Raw genomic sequence first — 19,850 nt, 5'->3', positions numbered from 1 at the left:
TGGAAACTTAAGAGGATAAATCAGGAATTCCCTGGCAGTCCAGTGATAAGGACTCGACACTTTCACTGCAGTGGCCTGGGTTCAATCCCTGGTTGGGGAACTAAGATCCCACAAGCCATGGGGCACGGCCAAAAAAAAAAAGAGAGAGAGAGAGAGAGAGAGAGAGAGAGAGAGAGAATAAATCACTAAGCAATGAAAAAACAAAACAAAACAAAACAAAACAAAAAAACCCAACCCATCCTTAATACGAAAATTCCACCCCATGCATTATTTTCCTTAAGACTTTCAACCTCCGTCTCACGTCAGCATAAAAACGCTTTAGGGCCAGGAAATGCAAAGGAGCAAAAAGGAGTCAGAACGTGGTGGGAGCATAGTAAATGCTTACAGAAAAGGGTTGTAGCTGGTTAGGAAGTAGGTGGTACTCATGAAGTTTTCCCCAACAAGGCAGCCTCACAGAGGCCCTGGCACCCCTAGCCTCCTTAGGGAGGGCATTTCTGAGGGTTCGTACGTACCCCACAGTGGGTACTGGCTGTATAACGCTAGGGGGAGCCGAGAAGTTCAGCTCTAATCACTCATCCGGGTGATAGTGATGCAGCTGCTCTGCAGGACTGGGTCCCACCAGCCCTGTCTACTGGCCACCATACACAGAGTGCACCCTGGAAAGACAGCACATTGCTTCTCTTAGGGGACAGCACGATTGACAGTTATACCTTTCTAGCCTCCAGGCCAGAATTCATCTGGGTGAGAAAGAACGAATAGGCGTGAGCCCCACGTGATCATAAACCAACAGCCCAGAAAAGCAGCCGAAGTCTCTTTCTCATTTGAGTTTTTGCTTAGTCTGTATTTATTTATTTATTAATTTTTTCCCCCTCAGCCTGGTTTTATCGCACATCACTTCAGTATGCCTGCATAGCCATGTGTTCATCATTTTGGCAACTAAGAAGCCCCATTTTGCCTTCTATTGGTGCTTAAGTAAATTATAAACACTACCTTTTGCTCAGTCTCTACAACAGGCCAGGCATGGTACTAGATTTTGTATATACTATCATATGATCTCATGAAATTGCTATAATAATCCCCCATGGGAGAAATGTTGTTTCCACTGTAAAGGAAATAAAACTGAGGCTCAGGAGGACAGGATTCCAACCCAGGTCTGCGTGACTCCTAAGTTCAAGCTCTTGGTCCTTCCGTCAATCTATCCATGAGGCATGGTTTTGGAAGCCTCTTAGAGGCCATCCCACCTCATACAAAGGCTGAGGTTGCTGTCAAAGACATCCTTTCAGTAACATTTAATAACATTCACCTTATCTACCCATTTTTTTCCTTATCTCACAAGGTCTTCTGCCCACCCAGCTTTTATTTTCCCCATCAAATGATTCTTGTTTTTTCAGTCCTAGAAACAAAATGCTGGGCTAGATGAGTCATTGTTTCAAGCCACTGTGACGATTTTCTGCGTTCCTCCTACAGAAACTGTTATCTAGTACCTTGGGTAATTTTTTTCTCTTTTATCCAACTTGATTGTCCTTTGTCTCCCAAGAAAATTTCTGTTCCTACAAAGTAGCTATTAGAGGGAGTCTCCTCTAAGCTCCTAGGGTTAAGACAGAGCTGAATATATCTGAGAAGGTTTGGAAGTCCTGAAAATGATTATTAAAGAGGGGATTTGCTTTAATAGTCCCTGCTGGTCCCAGCCTCACCCCCATTTCCAGGGCCTTTGCCCCCTCATAGGGATTCCTATGAGGGGAATCCTAGGTTTGGTTCTAGGTAGCCAAACACTGCCCTCTGGCTGCCCAGTGGAGGCCTTATTGGCAGGCTAGGCCCAGTAGTTGGCCCTCACCTCCTTCTCCACCCAGCTCACATATTCTGGATGTCATAGGACGGTCAAGTTGTTTGCAGGAAGCAGCCAGATAACTTCAGGGCTTGTTTATCAATGGACCGTGGACAGCTCCCGATCGTCTCCTTAACTTAGGGCCTAGAATTTCCAGGGAGAGACAGGATAAACCTGAGAGGAAATCTAAAGACATTGACAAGAACATGACAATCAGCACACAGTGATGGTGGCCCCATGGAGTGGTCCCCAAACAAGAACTTGCGGTGAGAGTATGAGGAGAAATGGCACCTTGGCGAGAGCCAGCAGGATTATTGTCTTGCTGGGCATTTGCTCTGCGGTCCCCACCAAGGGTAAGAACTCATTTTTGGGATCAGACAGGACAGGGTAGAGCAGAAGATGCTCCCTTCTTGGGATATGTCTTGGAGGGGCATGATTCTCTCTCTCCAAATCTCAGTGCTGAGAGGTTACCATGGGAAAGGCGCTAATTAAAACAATGGGATCATTCCTGTTATGGGTTGAATTGTGTCCCTGAAAAATTCATATGATGAAGTTCTCACCCCCAGTACCTTATAATGTGACCATATTTGGAGATGGGGTCATTGTAGATGTAATCAATTAAAATCAGAGCTCATACTAGAGTAAGGTGGGCCCCTAATTCAATGACTAGTGTCCTCGTGAAAAGAATGCCTTTTTTGAAAACACACACAGAGGAAGGACGTCATGTGAACATTGGAGCCATAAGCCAATGAACTACCAGAAACTAGGAGAAAGACCTGGAACAGATCCTTCCCTAGAGCCTCCAGAGGGAGCATGGCCCTGCTGACACTTTGATGTCAGACTTCTGCCTCCAGAACTGTGAGACAATAAATGTCTATCGTTTAAGCCACCCAGTTTGTAGTATTTTGTTACAGCAGCTGTAGCGAATTAATACATCTCCCTATGACAAAAAGAAGCAGGTAAACTAGGGTTAGTTTATTTATTAGAAAGATGAGGTCCCACAGCAAATAAGTGGCCATTTGGCCTAAATCTCATTTTTTCCAAGCAATGTGCTTCCCTCCACACACGTGCCAGTGGTGTCCTCCCACTCTCTCGATGGAGTAGGACAGAAGATGCCATGCAGTCAAGAGGCTAGATTTCCTATGTCTTCTTTCTCATTTCCTTCCCACATACTACTTCCTTCTACTTCAAACTTTCCCCTTTCATCTCCTACTCCATAAATTTTTAAAAGATGTAAGTGAGTTAGGAGAGGAAGAATGTAGAAGCTAGGAGGCAGGAGTCACTTGGGCATTTTATTTTTTATTTTTTAAAATTAAATTTAATTAATTAATTAATTTATTTTTGGCTGTGATGGGTCTTGGTTTTTGCACGCGGGCTTTCTCTAGTTGCGGCAAGTGGGGGCTACTGCTTGTTGCGGTGCGCAGGCTTCTCACTGCGGTGGCTTCTCTTGCTGTGGAGCACGGGTTCTAGGCGCACGGGATTCAGTAGTTGCAGCACGCAGGCTCAGTAGTTGTGGCTCTTGGGCTCTAGAGCGCAGGGTCAGTAGTTGTGGTGCACGGGCTTAGTTGCTCCGCGGCATGTGGGATCTTCCCGGACCAGGGATCAATCCCGTGTCCCCTGCACTGGCAGGCGGATTCTTAACCACTGTGCCACCAGGGAAGTCCCACTTGGGCATTTTAACTACTCTATTTTGACCCTACCTTCTTGTCGCCTTTCCAAGCAGACCAGAGCTCAGGGGATTCACCCTCCAGTACAGAGAAACCCCAGCATCTGGAAGAGAGAGACAAGCTGTCGTTTTCCTATTTGAATTGCTTGGTATCTCTGTGGACTGGCTGATGAAATTCTCTTGCCTTGTCTTCACTCTCAACTGGGGCTCTCCCAGTACTCAAGATATGTGAACTTGGAACTCCAGGGGAGTCTGCTCTTTACAGACTTGCTTTGCTTCTACCCTTCATCTTCATAGACTGACATCTCCATTATTGCCCAGGGCTCATAGACTGACAGCTCCGTTCTTACTCAAGCCTCCACCAATAGTTTCAAAAAGAGCTTTAATTTTTTGAGATCAGGGTGATAAAGAGAAGGGAAGCATGCATAAGAACTTCCTTTTCAAAGACATCGTTCTAAGTGAAATAAGCCAGACACGAAAGAACAAATATTACCTGATCCCACTCATGTGGTACCTAGAATAGGCAAATTAATAGAGACAGAAAGTAGCATAAAGGTCCAAGTGTTAGGGGGAGTGAGGAAAGGGGAGTTATTGTTTAATGGGTACAGAATTTACGATGATGAAAAATTCTGGAAATGGATAGTAATGATGGATATACAACACTGTGAATGTACTTGATGCCACTGAATTTTACACTTAAAAATGGCTAGAATGGTAAACTTTATGTGGTGTATATTTTCCCACAATGTAAAAAGAAAAGTAAAGAAAATACTAGAGGTAAAATCAGCATTCTTTATTACTGATCCAACAGAATCATTTTTTTCTGAGTTACTAAGATTGGTATCTTTGGGCAATTATGTTAGATAGTTTGACTGATATTTTTACTGGTTGGTTTAAAATAAATTCCTTCTTTTCTCCTGAAAAAAGAGAATTCTATTCTCAAACCCAGCTTCCTTAACAAGGCTAATAACACCCAAAGGATTTTACTCTGTTGGGTTCCAGAGCATGTGTTTTCAATTCCATCCCTGGAGGAAGTCAGACTCATGGTGTGGAGAGCGGCTATTGGACGATACGGGATTTAAAGGAGAACTGGTGTCTCAGAGCGCTTGCAGGTGCCAAGTCTTTCCCAAGTCTGCATCTCTTTTTCCCCTTCTGACCTGATGCTGACTCCCCTGCCAATCACAGTGCTCGGACTCTCAGGGGAGAGGTGCTGAAGGAAGCCTGGGTTATGAACAATTACTATCAAACTCAGTGTCCCTACGAAATGCAGAGCACTGGGCAGGCTGCAGGGGGAGCCCACGTGTAGACCCTGCAGGGCCACCTGGCTCTCCCAGGCAGGCTCCCAAGTAGCTGATCCCCCCGCCGCTGAGGTCAAGCAGCTCTAGCCAGCGTCTCTCCAAATACAGCCTGACTGGGATAATTATTATTATATATTATGAGAAACAGAAAGAAAACTAAGAGAAAGAACTCAAAGTACCAAGAGACAAGAGAAACCGGCATAGTGGGTGGAGAAAGTGAGGGCTTTGGTGAACCATCTAAATGTTGAAGAGTGGGAGGAGAAAAGAGAATCAGAGAGTAAACAGAAGCTTCCATGAATTATCATGCTGCTGCACTTTCTTCCACAAAAGAGAGAGAGAGACAGAGAGAGAGAGACAGGGAGAGAGAGAGAAATGTGGAGCCGTCTGGGGAAGGTTAAAATAATGGATTTCACGTAGTGGAGATTTGAGAGTGTAAGAGCAGGCAAGAAGTGGACCTGAGGACTACAGTAAAGAGAAATTAGGTAAGCTGAGGGTTGGTGGTGAAAGGGATGCCAGCTGGGCTGATGATGAAACCTGGGACGTGGACCATTCAAAGCCTGGTTACTGTGCTTGATGGTGCCAAGCCAGAGACAGTAATGAGACTTGATTTATAATTACCTGTCTTTACACAGCTTGTCCTCTGGGTAGTAGAGTGACTTCTGTTGGGCTGAGCAGATGTTGCTTTGGGGGCCTTTGTGGACACAGTAAAGATGACGAGCTCTGGATTCCTGGGACCGAGGTAAGATCCTCATCCTTGGGGAGGGAGCTTTCTTCCCCATTGCCTTTGGGTCTTGCTAAGCAGTGGAAAGTTACCCAAGCTGGAGCACTGGGCTTTCCTGGGCAGGACCTGTTACAGACATAGTTTCAGTGATGACTAGATCACATTAAAACAGTTCAGTCCCCTCTCACTCTATAGTGAGACCAAGACCAAGATCCCACAACCTTCAAAAAGCATAGAGGCAAAGACCTTGGATCATCAGTGACTCATGTTCCTCCTCCCCTTCCCTTTCAAAAGTGCAGAAGTTTGTGGATATTTCAAAGGCAGCAGAAAGATAGCCACCCCACTATCTCCAGATAAGGTGACTCTAGGTCAGAGAAGGAATTTCATACAGTAGGCTTAATGAGCCCAGAGATCAAGAGGGTAAACAGAAATGACAGGAGTGCAGAATTAAGGCAGCAAGGGTGGGGCTGGGAAGGTCCTAGGCTGGAACGGGTGACCTCAGTCAATAGATAACAGCGTCACCTGTTGGCACATAATAGTAGTAGTAACAGTAGTAACAACAATTATAGTGTGATACTTATACTGAGTGTTCTGTACACGTGCATGATAAACCCTGTCCTCACTCTCAAAGCTGGATCTCTGAGAGAACACTTCTTAACTCATTTTATGAGACCAATATTAATTACCCTAATATCAAAAGTGTTAAAGACATCATAAGAAAGGAAAACCGAACACCGGTATGTTTCATGAACATAGATGAAAAAAGATCCTCAGCAAAATATTAGTAAATTGTACCCAATAATGTCTAAAAAGAATCATACGTCATGATCAAGTGAATTTATTCCAGGTATGCAAAGCTGGTTCAACATTTAAAAATCAATGAATACAATCCATCACATCAACAGGCTAAAGAAGAAAACAAAATCATATCAATTGATGTAGAAAAGGCATTAAACAAAATCCAATGCCCAACCATGATAAAACTCTCATCTGACTGGGAACAGAGGGGAACTTCCTCAGCTTCGTAAAGAACATCTACAGAATTTACACCTTAGGTTCGTCAATTGTAACAAACTGGAGATATTGAATATGGGAGAGGCTGTGCGTGTGTGGGGACAGAGGGTAGATGGGAAATCTCTGTACCTTCCTCTTAATTTTGCTGTGAACCTAAAACTGCTCTAAAAAAATAAAGTCTATGGGTATGGTGACGCCTTTTTAGATACAACACCTAAGACATGGTCCATGAAAGAAATAATTGATAAGCTGGACTTCATTACAATTAAAAACTTCTGCTCGTGTCCAGAGACTGTGCTCCGCAACAGGAGAGGCCACAACAGTGAGAGGCCCACGTACCACACACACAAAAAAAACAAACTTCTGCTCTTTGAAAGACAATGTGAATAGAATTAGAAGGTAAGCCACAGACTGGAAGAAAATATTTGCAAAAAACATATCTGATAAAGGAATATTATCCAAAATATACAAAGAACTCTTAAAACTTAACAATAAGAAAACAAACACCTGATGAAAAAATGGATCAAAGCCCTTAACTGGACATCTTACCAAAGAAGATATACAGATGGCAAATAAGCGTACGGCAAGATTATCCACATTGTATCATTAAGGAAATGCAAGTTAAGATGACAATGATATACCCCACTAGACACCTATTAGAATGGCCAAAATCCAAAACATTGACGACACCAAATGCTAATGGGTTTGTGAAGCAACAGGAACTCTCATTCATTGCTGATGGGTGTGCAAAATGGTACAGCCACTTTGGGAGACAGTTTAGCAGTTTTTTTACAAAACTAAACATACCCTTACCATGTGATTCAGCAAGTGTACTCCTTGCTATTTACCCAAAGGAGTTGAAAACTTATGTCCACAGTAGGTGAATGGATAAATAAACTGTGGTTCATCCATACAGTGGAATATTACTGAGTGCTCAAAAGAAATGAGCTATCAAGCCATGAAAAGACATGCAGGAATCTTAAGTGCAAATTACTAAGTGAAAAAAGCCAGTCTGAAAAGGCTACATATCGTATGATTCCGTTACATAATGTTCTGGAAAAGGCAAAACTATAATGATGGTAAAAAGATCAGTGGTTGCCAGGGGCTTGCGGGGAGGGAGGGGGGTTGACTAGGTGAAGCACTACGGATCTCTTAAGGCAGTGAAATTACTCTGTGTAATACTGTACTTGTGGATACATAACTTTATGCATTTATCAAAACTTATAGAACTTTACAGCACAGACAGAAAATGAAACTTAATGTATACAAATTTTAAAAAACTACCTAGAGGTCAGGGAATCCTAAAATGAATTGCAGAATATGACTAAATAATCTAAGTGTATTACAAATGTATGAAACAGCTTCAGGGACGGGAGTGGGGAAAATCAAGTTACTTGATTTAAGTAACTTTGGAAATGAGTGGAGTCTGTAAGACTAAAGGTAAAATAAATTGTACTTATGTATTGTACAGACTACACAGGTAAGCAAGGGAGGAAACCAGAATGATCCATGTGATAATGGATCTGAGTTGGAGGCATCAATATGAACTCATGTTTAGTTTAATATCGATACAAATGGTTACATATGGAACTATTTATAGATATGTCTATATACATGGATTAGTACACTCATGTATATTTCTTTGCTCTGTCAGCTGAAAGAACCCAGAAGCACGAACACCCCAGTAGCAGCAAGCATGCCTAGTGCCCAGGTCTTTGTTTCTCATACCATTCTCCAACAAAAGGTACCAGAGCTCCTTGGAGAAATGGCTGATTCTAGGCCTGGGGCAGGAAATATACAAGATAAATAAGGAGATACTCAAACATACACAGACACACACAAAACAAAAACTGAGTCCCATGAAAATGGGGGTATGTCAAAGGGACACAGGAGGCAACTGAAAGAGCTCCCAATAGCCAAAGCTAGAACGATTTGAGCAACAAAAAATGTAGTATATTGGATAATAATATTCCAAAGAATAAAATAAGTATCCGTAGTCCATATTGACAGACATACATTACTGAACAAGTAAGTGTGAGAGAAGTAAAAAATCTCCTGAGCAGAAGAAATCCAAAATCAATGTAGATACTTCACTCTCAAGCAGGTGAAGCGTAACTCCCCACTCCTTAAGTGTGAGTTGTACATAGGACTTCCTTCAGAAAAGTACCGTATGGAAAAGAGGGAAAAGATTAACTTCGGTGGGGAAACCCAATAAACGCTACCCCAACCGGATGATCAAGGTCAGCATCAACAGAGGTAAGTCACATTGACGTGTGATGTGACATGATGAGGACTGCACTTTACCTTTTTCGGTCTTCTTCTTCAAAACCCATAAGCCCGGTCTGATCATGAGAAAAACATCAGACAAATCCAAACTAAGGGATGTTCTACAACTCCTCAAAATTTTATACGTTATCAAAAACAAGAAAAATCTGAGAAACTGTCACAGCCAAGAGGAGCCTCACAATACCTGGTGACTAAATGTAGCGTCCTGGATGGAGTCCTGGAACAGAAAGAGGACGTTAGGGGAAAGCTGAGGAAATCTGAATAAGGTATGGACTTGAGTTCTTAATAGCATATCCATCTTGGTTCATTAATTATAATTAATGAAGATGTTCATAATAGGGGAAACTGGGTATAGGGTGTATGGGAACTCTCTGTATTATCTTTGAAATTTCTCTGTAAATCTAAGACTGTCCTAAAATATAAAGCCTATTAAAATAAAATGTATTTTAAAAATGGAATGCTATCTTCCTCCCCAGATCTTCCACCTCATGCAAAACTGGGTGGGATGGAGTGGGGAAAATTTGCAGAGCGCAGAGCTAGCTGTCCCCAAGGAATAAATGGAACTTTGGGTCACCAGGCGGGTCTGAAAACCCCAGTCAGGATGCAGCCCCTTCCCCTTGGGCAGGTCTGATGTGCATTTGGACCCAAGGATGCACTCTCCACAAGTGATGGGCCACTGAGGTCTGAGGCGCACAGTGCCAGACCTGGCAGCTTTGGGCTGGGCTCTTCCTCACCTGGCCTCCTGGAGCCCTTGGCTCTAACCCCTGAACTCCCCAGCTCTGCTGGGGGTTGTCTAGGGGAATAAAGACTCCCCACCCCGTCCGGCAAAGCCTGGTCCTAGGTGAAACAAGGGGAGGGTTGAGCTCAGAGGTTAGGGGCCCGTATTGAAAAAGAGGGAAGAGGGGGGCATTTTCTGTGTCCCCAGTTGGGAGGAAGTGCTCTTCACTCTCTCTGTGGCACATTCAGAGGGAGGGAGCTGAGTAGCCAGCGTTTCAGACGCTGAGCGGAAAAGCGCTGGGATTTGCAAGTGTTATAGCGAGGTGTGGGCTGGGAGAGTAGGGTTGGCGGTGCGGGCAGTTGCAGATTTAGCACCAAGCTTAGGAATATCCAAGGAACTTGAAGATACCCCACATTTTTGTAGCCAGGAAACGACTATGACTTTAAACTCGGAGGCACGTGCTGCCAGCGAGTGGTTTAGGAGAGGTGGCCAGTGCGCTCTGGAAAGCTGAGGGCTGGCAGGAGATGGGGCTCGCTGGAGAGAGGGAAGATGGGAGCCAGAACCCCACAGCCTACAGGGAGGTGCCACAGGGAGGGGCGGAAACAGCCTGGAACTGGCGTTTCCACCCCCAGTGAGTGCCCAAAGGCCGGGGTGAGGTGTCAGAGGGAAGCCGTCGGTCTCTGTTCCGGCTGCGCCCTGCCCTCTCCAGCTTTACGCACGGGCTTGTCTTGTCTGCTGGCCCCTTGAAAAGGGCAGGGGAACTCCAGCGGCCTCTCCCGAGGACAGATCTTTTCCCATAGCTACAGGGCTTTACACCAGGGGCTCCCAGGGCAGAAGAAGCCAGCGGTCAGGGCTCTACAACAGGGCGAGGGACAAGCAGGAATGGCCATGGGCAGACCGGAGAGGGGCGCACAGGCTGGCTGGCGAGTGGCAAGACCTCTGAGTTAATGTATAATTGACAGCAGATGGCAGGGGCTGGCGGCAGCCTGGGGCCTGGGCCCAGTGAATGAGGGACAATTAGCCCCAAGCCCGGGGTTGGGGGGCGGGTGTGTAGGTTGAGAGAGCCAGTGAAGTCAGATATTTGCTTCTCAAACAGTCTGGTGCGTTGGGCAGAGGGCTGAGTGGCTGAGCCTCTGGGCTGGCTAGGCCCCCCTGCCACAGCCCTTCCTCTCTTTTCCCTCCCCCATCACCTCTGGGTCGAAAGCCTCTGTTTGTTCAGACCCAAGAGTGTGTTGTAAAGGTGGGGGGAGAAGGTAGTTTATGGGGGAAATCGCAGCCACCACCATCTGCCAGGTCTCGTCCCTTCTCCCCCTGACACCCCTATCGCCACCCTCACACAGCTGTCTATGGGAATAGTGGGTCTGGACATGGAGCCTTTGGCCCCCAGATGCAGGGGCGAATCAAGAGGAAGGGATGAGGCAGGAAAGGAGGAGTAAGATTAGAGCTACCACAGGCCTTCCTTGGGAACTCCTCTCACCCAGGCACGGCAGAGTCCAGGGACCAGCAGTCCCAGCTGCCCTGGGAGTGAATGGCCTCTACAGCCACCGGAGCGCGTGCTGTCCTGCCCCGGTGCTGAAACTGCTTGCTGCAGTCTCCCCTGTCCCCGAGGGCTCCAAGCTAGTCCGAGGATGCTGGAGGAGGCTGGAAGAGAAGGGCAGTACATGTCAGGGGAAGGTAGAAAACCCACTTCTGTGATATATTTGGCCCTGCTTTGAGAATAAGAGTTCCCAATCCTAGGATCAAGCTGAACATACAACATCAACACCCCTGCCCCCCAAACCAAAGCATTTACCATTGAAACCTATTTTTCCCCGCTCTGGGTCTAGTGTTAGAGCACCACACCCTGCTTACTTTCAGCCTGACTTCTGAGAGGGTTTCACAGACTCCAGGGTATGCGATGGACCCAAAGAGCTTTCCATGCCGGCTCCTTCACAAGGGGTCTGCCCGAGACCGTGGTGGCAACAGAGCTTCCATGCGCTGGGGGCTTTGTTTCCCTTCCAGCTACTGCCCCCCCCCCCACCTGAACAACAATCCAGATAATCTGTGGTATTCTCTGCAGGAACAGGAGTGTCATTCATAGCTCAGAGTCTAAAAGCACCAAATCCCTCGTAGAATGGAGCCTGATAAAACGAGAAATGGATAAACACCCCACCTGCAACCTAACTCCCTTCAGAGGCTCATTCCCTCCATCGCTCCTGTTGCCAGTGTTCTGAAGTCCAGGGTCCCCCAGTTTCCAGGCAAGAACCCATCCTGGGTATCACCTCAGTCAAGGAGCCAATCGAAGGATTGGTGAGGACACTCTTGGGAAGAACTGGTGCTATGTGATACTCTCTCTATGCACACTGCATTCTCTCAGAGATCCATGAGCCAACTTGGCCGGTATTTAGGTGTTGGTCTATATACCCATTGACCTTTTATAGCAATACACATAGGACCCAGGAGTTGACCCGGAACCCAGAAGTGCATTCTGGCTGGGAAGCTGTGTCTGTGGTTCTGGAATTCATGTTTGGGCTTCTGTGCATTCAAAGCCTTGGGGACACAGTCTGAAATTCCCCATCCTCCTTATTCCCTGTTCCCTTCAGGAGTACTGGCCCCCAAGTGGGTGTGCTCAGGAGTCAGGGGGCCTGCATGAGACTGGCTCTGTACCTGCTTCAGGGTGGCAGGTAGGCGCAAGGTGGGCTCTGAGGACTTCCAGTGGAAGGACACAGTGGGTCACTGGCTGTGGTTTGCCCTGACTCAGGGCCGGTGTCAGTCAGCCCCATGCACACCTCCCTCCTCCTCTCTCCTCTGCTCATGGCCTGTGACATCACTGGCTGCTCCCAGAAGGCTGCCCTCTGCTCCTGAGCACGGGCTTTCTGTGGCTCTGGACCCCCTGGCAGGACTGAAGCAGGAGCAGAGTGGAGGCTGTTAGCAGGACCAGACCACCACCATCCCTGGAGCCTGCAGGGGTCTCAGGAGCCCAGGCCAGGAGACTGAGACCCCCCGCCCCCCACCAAACAGGTAGCTCACTGCAGGCTCATTGTCTGCTCCGCCTCTCATGCTGGTTCCATGTCTTTGTGTGGCCAAGCCAACCTCTCTCGTCCTTTGTCTTTGCAGCCACCACCCTCCTGCCCCTTCAGCCCCCCCTCCTGCTCTCCCATCTTGTGAGGACCAGCTCTTTCATCAGACAAGCTAATATGAACGTTGGAAATGTGTGGTGCGGTGACCGGGGATGGCTTTCTGTTTTGAGTTGGGGTGATTTTAGGTTTGGAGATGATTTAGGTTTGGATGTTGAACCTGAGACCCCATAGCTCCTCTGAGCTCTGATCACTCAAGGGGGGACTCAGTCCTATCAAGGATTCAGGGTTCGGCTGATTTTCTGAGCTTCCACCTGCCCCCGCTATCCCGGCATAGCCTTTACATCCCCAGATTGACTTTCCTCTCTCTGTTGCTTTGGAGGCAGCAGGGGTGGAGGCAGAGAAAGAGAGCCTCGGGATTAGAAGCTGGAAACTGCAGCTTCTGAGGAGGGACTGGCTTCTAAGCCTCCTTGAGCTTTACTCCCTGGGTGGCCCCTGATTTGTGGGAGCCCCAATCTCTGCCTCAGTTTTCTTTTTGGAGAAACCTCTGCCTTCCTTCCTGACTTTCTGGAAAGATGAGAGCATGCAGGGGAATGTGTCTCTAACTGTCTAGAGAGGAGTGAGTGAAAGCTGATTTATCTCCTGAAATTTATCAAGTCGCTCTGGCTGCCATAGTCTTTGTGAGTTCATTGTTGTTTCCTTCGCGCTCGTCCCCTCTCCCTGGTTGCACTGTAACCCCTTGGAGGGCGCAAACCTTGTCCCTATTCTTTTTACTCCCTTCATCTTAAACAACCAGCTATGTGCTCGCGATTAATACCTTATTCAGTAAATAATTGCAGATTAGTTAACTGAGCCAAGATGGCATGGTTATTACAGGAAAGTTCTATGCATAAGCTATTCTCTGGAGGGACCTCCAGCCCTGCCAGGGGTCTAGGCATGAAAGGAGGCGGCTTCAACTCCCATTACTAGCAGATAAAAGCAAGACGGACATGGTGGCCCACGACCTGTGTCCTGGGCTGCCAAGAGACTCTCTCGTGCTCGCACTGGCTTCTATACAGGTCAGAGACAGCTCTCTCCTGCTTCTCCCTCTCTCCCTTTGACATGCCTTCGGTAAACGGTAGTTGCAAGAATGAGTGTCTGGTCCCAGAGACTCGGCCTCTGAAAGTGTGAGATCTAGACCTCTCCAGAGTTAACAGGGAGCAGCAACCCCAGCGGGTTAGAAGCTGTCAAGAGAGGTGTCTTCCGGGAGAAACCAGGACTTCAGGCTTGTTCATCTCTACTTCCAGTGGGTGGGACCCAAGCCTCAATGCCTGGGGGTAGAGCTGAGCCCTGGTGTTTCCTCAGACCTTCTTGGAGAGTATCAAAAACCAGAGCAAGACCCTCCCATGAGGTGCTCTGAAGGAAGCTTTCTGGCTGGTGGTTTGGAGAACATAACATCAGGACCTGCATGAGAGTAAAGGCAAAGCCTTGAACCTGGTCCCCGCCTCAGACCAGGGAGATGGAGATCTTTGGTCCCTGGTGCCCTCTCTGGCTGGGCATAGCATCCAGAGCTTAGGAGGCAGGACTTGGTACCAAGTGTATCACCTGGTGGCTGATAAGGCTTTTGAGTGGTCAGAGGCGACAGTGGTCCATTTGGAAACGGGAAAGCATCATCCATTTTTACCTGACCTCTTGTATGGAACATGTGAGAAGGAGAGCCCTTCCACCCTCCCAGGCCCTTATCAGGACATCCAGAAAGATCCAGTCCTCTGCTGGCTCTGTGATGTTTTAATCCAAAGGTTTAGTAAAGAGAAATTGAAGTTTCGTAGCCAATCTACTGGCAAACTTTAGAAACCTTATCCTCTATCACAAAACACCCCAAGGCCATTCTAAGCAAGAGATTCTGCCCAAGGAACTCTCAATTATAGCAGGTCCAGCCTCAAGAACGAAAAAGGAGCTCCCAGGAGGAACTCCGCTCCCCAGTCTTCCCAGTTCCTGCCCTTCTGTGAGGAGGCCCAGCCTGGAGCATGCTGCAGGACGGTGAGATGCCCAGGAGAAGTGGGAAGAACAGGGTAGCATAGGAGGGCGGGAATGGCTCCGGGCTCCGCTTCCATCCACGTGGGTTCATGTGCCCTCAGCCAGCGTTCTGGGGGAGCCCCTCCCAGTCACTCCCTCCCCGCTCCACCCTGCTTCCCTCAGACAATGAGGGCCAGTGCATGTGGCCAAGGAGCAAAGACTCACACATGAGCCAGCTCCCAAAGAAAGTGGCATGTCTGGGGGACCCTGGGAGCAGAAGGGGGGCAGTCCCCTGGAGAGAGGATTTTCTCTGTGGTGGCAAGCCAGGCTAGCGGGGCCTGAGTAACCCTCTCCCAGGAGGGTCCTGCACGCTGCAGGTGGGCTGGGGAGAGGGGAGACTTCGGGTACGATGCTCCTTCTCCTGCCCAGGGATCAGCAGTGTGAATCAGCTGGGGGGGCTCTTTGTGAATGGTCGGCCTCTGCCCCTGGACACCCGACAGCAGATCGCGCGGCTGGCCGTCAGCGGGATGCGGCCCTGTGACATCTCACGGAGCCTTAAGGTAGTGTGCTGGGATCTTCACCCAGTGATGCGCACAAGCAGCAGGGAGAAGCGGCCCCTTGAAGGCAAGTCTGGGGCTGTTGCAGACTCGGAGGGCCCTTGGGGCTTGGGCTGCCTCCTTGAGAGCTGGGATAGGGAGCTTCAGGGTTCCAAAGGTGAGGCTAGACTCGACTCTGGGGCCTGATTCAGTCAGTCCCACTTTGCCTTGTAGCTTCCTTCTGTCCCAGGGACACTCCCCTCTGCCCACATGCCTCACCTGTCCCTGCTTCTCACCTGACCCAGGTATCTAATGGCTGTGTGAGCAAGATCCTAGGGCGTTACTACCGCACAGGTGTCTTGGAGCCCAAGGGGATTGGGGGAAGCAAGCCGCGCCTGGCCACACCACCTGTGGTGGCTCGAATCGCCCAGCTGAAGGGTGAGTGCCCAGCCCTCTTCGCCTGGGAGATCCAACGCCAGCTCTGCGCTGAAGGGCTTTGCACCCAGGACAAGACCCCCAGTGTAAGTGCCCTCCCCTCCCCAGAACCGGAACTGCGGCTGCCAGACTGGTTGTCTGGGGAGGCAGAAGAAGATCCTTTCTTACTTGGCAGTGGGGCCTCCCAGGCTGGGGGGCGGGGCTTCTGGGCTCTCTTCTGACCCAAAAGTTTCTCTTCTGAAAAGAGGTGGTGGTGAGACAGGTGAGAAGAAGAAAGCGTGGGGCTGAAAGGAGGCTGCCCTTGGGAACGATGTGTGGGCCGGGACAGAGGAGAGAAAGGATACTGGGGAAACATCCTCAGGATGCAACCTGGGCTGGGCACCATTTCCCCACTCATCACCCCACATCCTCAGGTCTCCTCCATCAACCGAGTCCTGCGGGCGATACAGGAGGACCAGAGATTCCCCGGGGCACAGCTCAGGTTGCCAGGTGGGTCTTGGAGCTGCCTCCAGGGAGGTTCAGAGCCAAACCTAAGCATTTTACAGTCCTCAGATTCCTTTCTTGTTCTTTCTTGGATCACCCTCACAACAAGACAATAACGTGGGCCTCACAAGGGGTCTTATTCTCTCCTAGCAGGAGAAAATGGAGGCTCAGAGGAAGGGAAGTAACTTACCCAAGGTCACCAGCTAGTTGTTGGCAGGTCCTGGAACGGAGCGCAGCTCCCTAGGTCTCTAAGTTCACAGGATCTGCCGAGGAGACAGGACTCAGAGCATTTTTGAGGTGCTGTGGGATCAGGCAAGCCTGGCCCATCCTTGCAGCTGTCTCCCCCCACATGCTAAGCATGCTCCCACCATGGCTGCGAACCCTCCCACCCAGTGCCCCTGCGGCGACCCCCGAGTAACTGTGGATGCCCCAGCGGCGCGGCTCTGCTCTCACCCTGCATTGTGCCCTGCCTACAGCACCAGGGACGTGGGGACTCCATTCGACCAGAGGAATCACCATCACAGACCCGCACCAGCCACTGTCTCCCTTTGCAGCTGTTTTGGCTCCAGTTCCTCCAACGCCACCTAGTGGCTCCGAGGCGCCCCGGGGTCCCCACCCAGGGACAGGCCACCGGAATCGGACGATCTTCTCCCCAGGCCAAGCTGAGGCGCTGGAGAAAGGTGCCAGAGCTGGGGCGGACGGTGGGCCACGGAGGCAACGGCCCAGAGGCCTGCGGGCCGAGGCTGAGAGCTGGAGGCTGTGGATGCCCCTGCGTCGGGGAGTAGGGCAGTTCAGGGCTGGCACAGGCGGGGAGTGGGGCCTTGCTCCTCTCCCCGCGCCCTTGCTGTGTGAGCCTCCATCTCTGCAGAGTTCCAGCGTGGGCAGTACCCTGACTCAGTGGCCCGCGGGAAGCTGGCTGCTGCCACCTCTCTGCCTGAAGACACGGTGAGGGTGAGTGAGCTCTGCCACACAGCGCGCACACACCACAAGGACAGAGCGTCTGGGCCGCGCAGGCTTCCGCTTCCGGTGACGGTAACGTAGAGAAGGCGGCCAGAGGCGGAGACGGGCTTGTTCGGAGCAGGAAGGAGACAGGCTCCTCCCTGTTGCGCTTCTGCTGAGCTTTCTCCTCCACGGCCGCTCCACGCCTTAGCACTGAGGAAGGGGACAGAGAGCCCAGGCCAGAGCAGCAAGGGGGGACGGCAGGGCTGAGGAAGGGTCTGCACTCCGAGTCCAGGTCAGGAGCACGTGGTGAGAGCAGTAGGTGCTGGGCCTTGGAGCGCACAGCCAGCTGCATCGTTTCTGCCCTCCTCAGATCTGGTTTTCCAACCGAAGAGCCAAATGGCGCCGACAAGAGAAGCTCAAGGGGGAAATGCGGTTTCCAGGTGATTTCTCTGCCCATCCATCCACTCACCTACCCTTCTTTCCTCCCTTCCTTCCCATCCATCCCTCCATCCATCCATGCAACCACCAAACATTACTCGGCACCTCCCATGCACCAGACCCTGTGTTAGTTGCTGGACATACACAATCCCTGCTCTTCAGGGCTGCACTGCCCCCACTTTACCATCCCTGGGATTTAATCCTTCTTCCCCAGTCTCCCAACACCCCGCCTTCGGAAGGAGGGCAGTTTGGGGCTGTAGCATCCATTTCCACCCCCACCCCCCACCCCCCCCCCCCCCCCCCCGCGCGAAGTCATTGCCTTTCCTAGAACCTCCCTGCCTCTCACCTCCACTCCCTGCTCCCCAGACCCCTGTTCCTCCCTCTGGTGCATCCACCCTTACCTTGTAGGTGCTTCCCAGGACCTGACTGTACCAAGTGCCTCCCCAGGGACCGTCTCTGCACAGGTATCCAGGAAGAGGGGGAAGACTGAAGGGATCACTGCTTGTCCCGTTCCCAGTGGGTGCCTGAGCTAGAATGCATGACTCCCCTGGGCCCTCACAGTACATGTTTCTAGAAAGTGCCATCCTCAGAGTTTACCATGTGAATGGCTCCCTCTGAAGTTGTTCAGGATACAGCCCTGGGGGTGGGGTGGGGTCGTGCAGCCCTGGGGTCCCAGTTGTGCTAAACAGGAGGCATCACTGGCAGCTGAGGGTTTCCTCTTGCTTTTTCTAGCAACCCCCCGGCAGTGTGTCCACAGCGGTCCTACCTGCCCTGGCATCCTTGGCTGCCTCCAGCTATCCGCGGTTCTGGGGGACAGCGTCAGACAGATGTCTGAGTGACACTCCACCACAAGCCTGTCTCAAGCCCTGCTGGGGTGAGAATCCAGGCCAGGCCTCACTCCTGCAGGGTGTAGGGAAGGCTAACTGACTCCTTGACCCGCCGGAGGGCATGGATCCCCAGTCGGGGTCATCAAAGGAACCTCAATACAGTTTTCCTCATTCTTTGCATGGCCCATAAAGTTGGGGAGACTAGCACCCCCGAGTCTATACTATCATTGACGGTCAGAGCGGGCAAAGGGGCTGGGATGGAGATTCAAGTGTGTATATATCCAGTGTAGAGAACTGATGTCCGCCCCTCTCCCCATCAGTGACTTTGAGGGGTGGGGTGGCAGCAGCGAGCCCAAGCTCACCCTCTCTTCATCCCTACAGGCTACTTGCCCCCCACAGCCGAGCTCCCTGGATTCACTCCTGTTTTGCCATCCTTGCCGTTCCTTCCTCTGCCCCCATCACCAGTCTTGGTACCCATCAGGTCTTGCTCTGGCCTGGCTCCCCACTTCGAGGCCTGGGATGAGGGAGGCGGTCCAGAGTGGAAAGGAGATGGGATGGGAAGGATCTGATACTGCCTGCCCAAGCAGAGCATCGCTCCTTCCTCCTTCCTATGTCTCCTCCTCATCTGTGGACCTTGCCCTTCTTCTGTGTCACCTGATTGCAGAAGCCGTGCCCACCCACTTCTCACACTGGCCTTAAGACGCTTCCAGTTGGCAGTGATAAAAACATCTTTTAAATTAGCAGTAGTTCTGTTCATCATGTTTTTCTCATGAGCACTCATAATCCCACCCCTATATTTAACAATTATAAAGTTTGCCATCGGGCTTCCCTGGTGGCGCAGTGGTTAAGAATCCGCCTGCCAATGGAGGGGACATGGGTTCGAGCCCTGGTCCAGGAAGATCCCACGTGCGCGGAGTAACTAAGCCCGTGCACCACAACTACTGAGCCTGTGCTTTAGAGCCCACGAGCCACAACTACTGAGCCTGAGCGCCACAACTACTGAAGCCCACGCACCTAGAGCCCATGCTCTGCAACAAGAGAAGCCACCACAATGAGAAGCCTGCACACCGCAACGAAGAGTAACCCCTGCTCGCTGCAACTAGAGAAAGCCCGCACGCAGCAATGAAGATCCAGCACAGCCAAAAAAAAAAAAAAAAAGTTTGCCATCTATCTATCTAATTTAGTTATCTATGTAACTATCTAGTTATCATCTAATATATTTATGTGTCTATATAACTAGGTATCTAGCTATTATCTATCCAATCTATCTAATCTTTGTATTTATCTACGTATATATATATCTACATATGTATGTAGAGATGTATCTATCTTGGTGTTTGGGTGCTCATATACCCACATGTATGCACACATAACACATACTGATAGTACCTCGTGGCACGTCACCCCTGAGTCCTCCAGCATGCATCTCCAAAAAATAAGGGAAATTTTCTTACATAACCACAACACCATGACCACATCTAAGAAAATGTATAAGAATTTCTTAATCTAAGAAGAGAGACATGGGGCTTCCCAGGTGGCGCAGTGGTTGAGAGTCCGCCTGCCTATGCAGGGGACATGGGTTCGTGCCCCGGTCCGGGAAGATCCCACAT

The 19,850-nt window shown here is 49.8% G+C and overlaps 1 protein-coding gene across 1 annotated transcript; it reads left to right on the top strand.

Moving 5' to 3' along the window:
• Nucleotides 1-8,755: 8,755 nt before the first annotated feature.
• PAX4 (paired box 4) lies at nucleotides 8,756-18,939 on the top strand. The gene is given in 11 exon segments (XM_065883576.1): nucleotides 8,756-8,780; nucleotides 15,009-15,139; nucleotides 15,421-15,636; nucleotides 15,964-16,039; nucleotides 16,588-16,713; nucleotides 16,902-16,984; nucleotides 17,346-17,415; nucleotides 17,822-17,877; nucleotides 18,146-18,287; nucleotides 18,828-18,848; nucleotides 18,851-18,939. Coding segments are annotated over 11 exon segments (1,035 nt in total).
• The last annotated feature ends 911 nt before the right edge of the window (nucleotides 18,940-19,850 follow it).

This window comes from Phocoena phocoena, chromosome 9 (genome assembly GCF_963924675.1).
Source record: "Phocoena phocoena chromosome 9, mPhoPho1.1, whole genome shotgun sequence".
NCBI lineage: Eukaryota > Metazoa > Chordata > Mammalia > Artiodactyla > Phocoenidae > Phocoena > Phocoena phocoena.
This window is presented reverse-complemented; position numbering and strand designations above follow the sequence as displayed.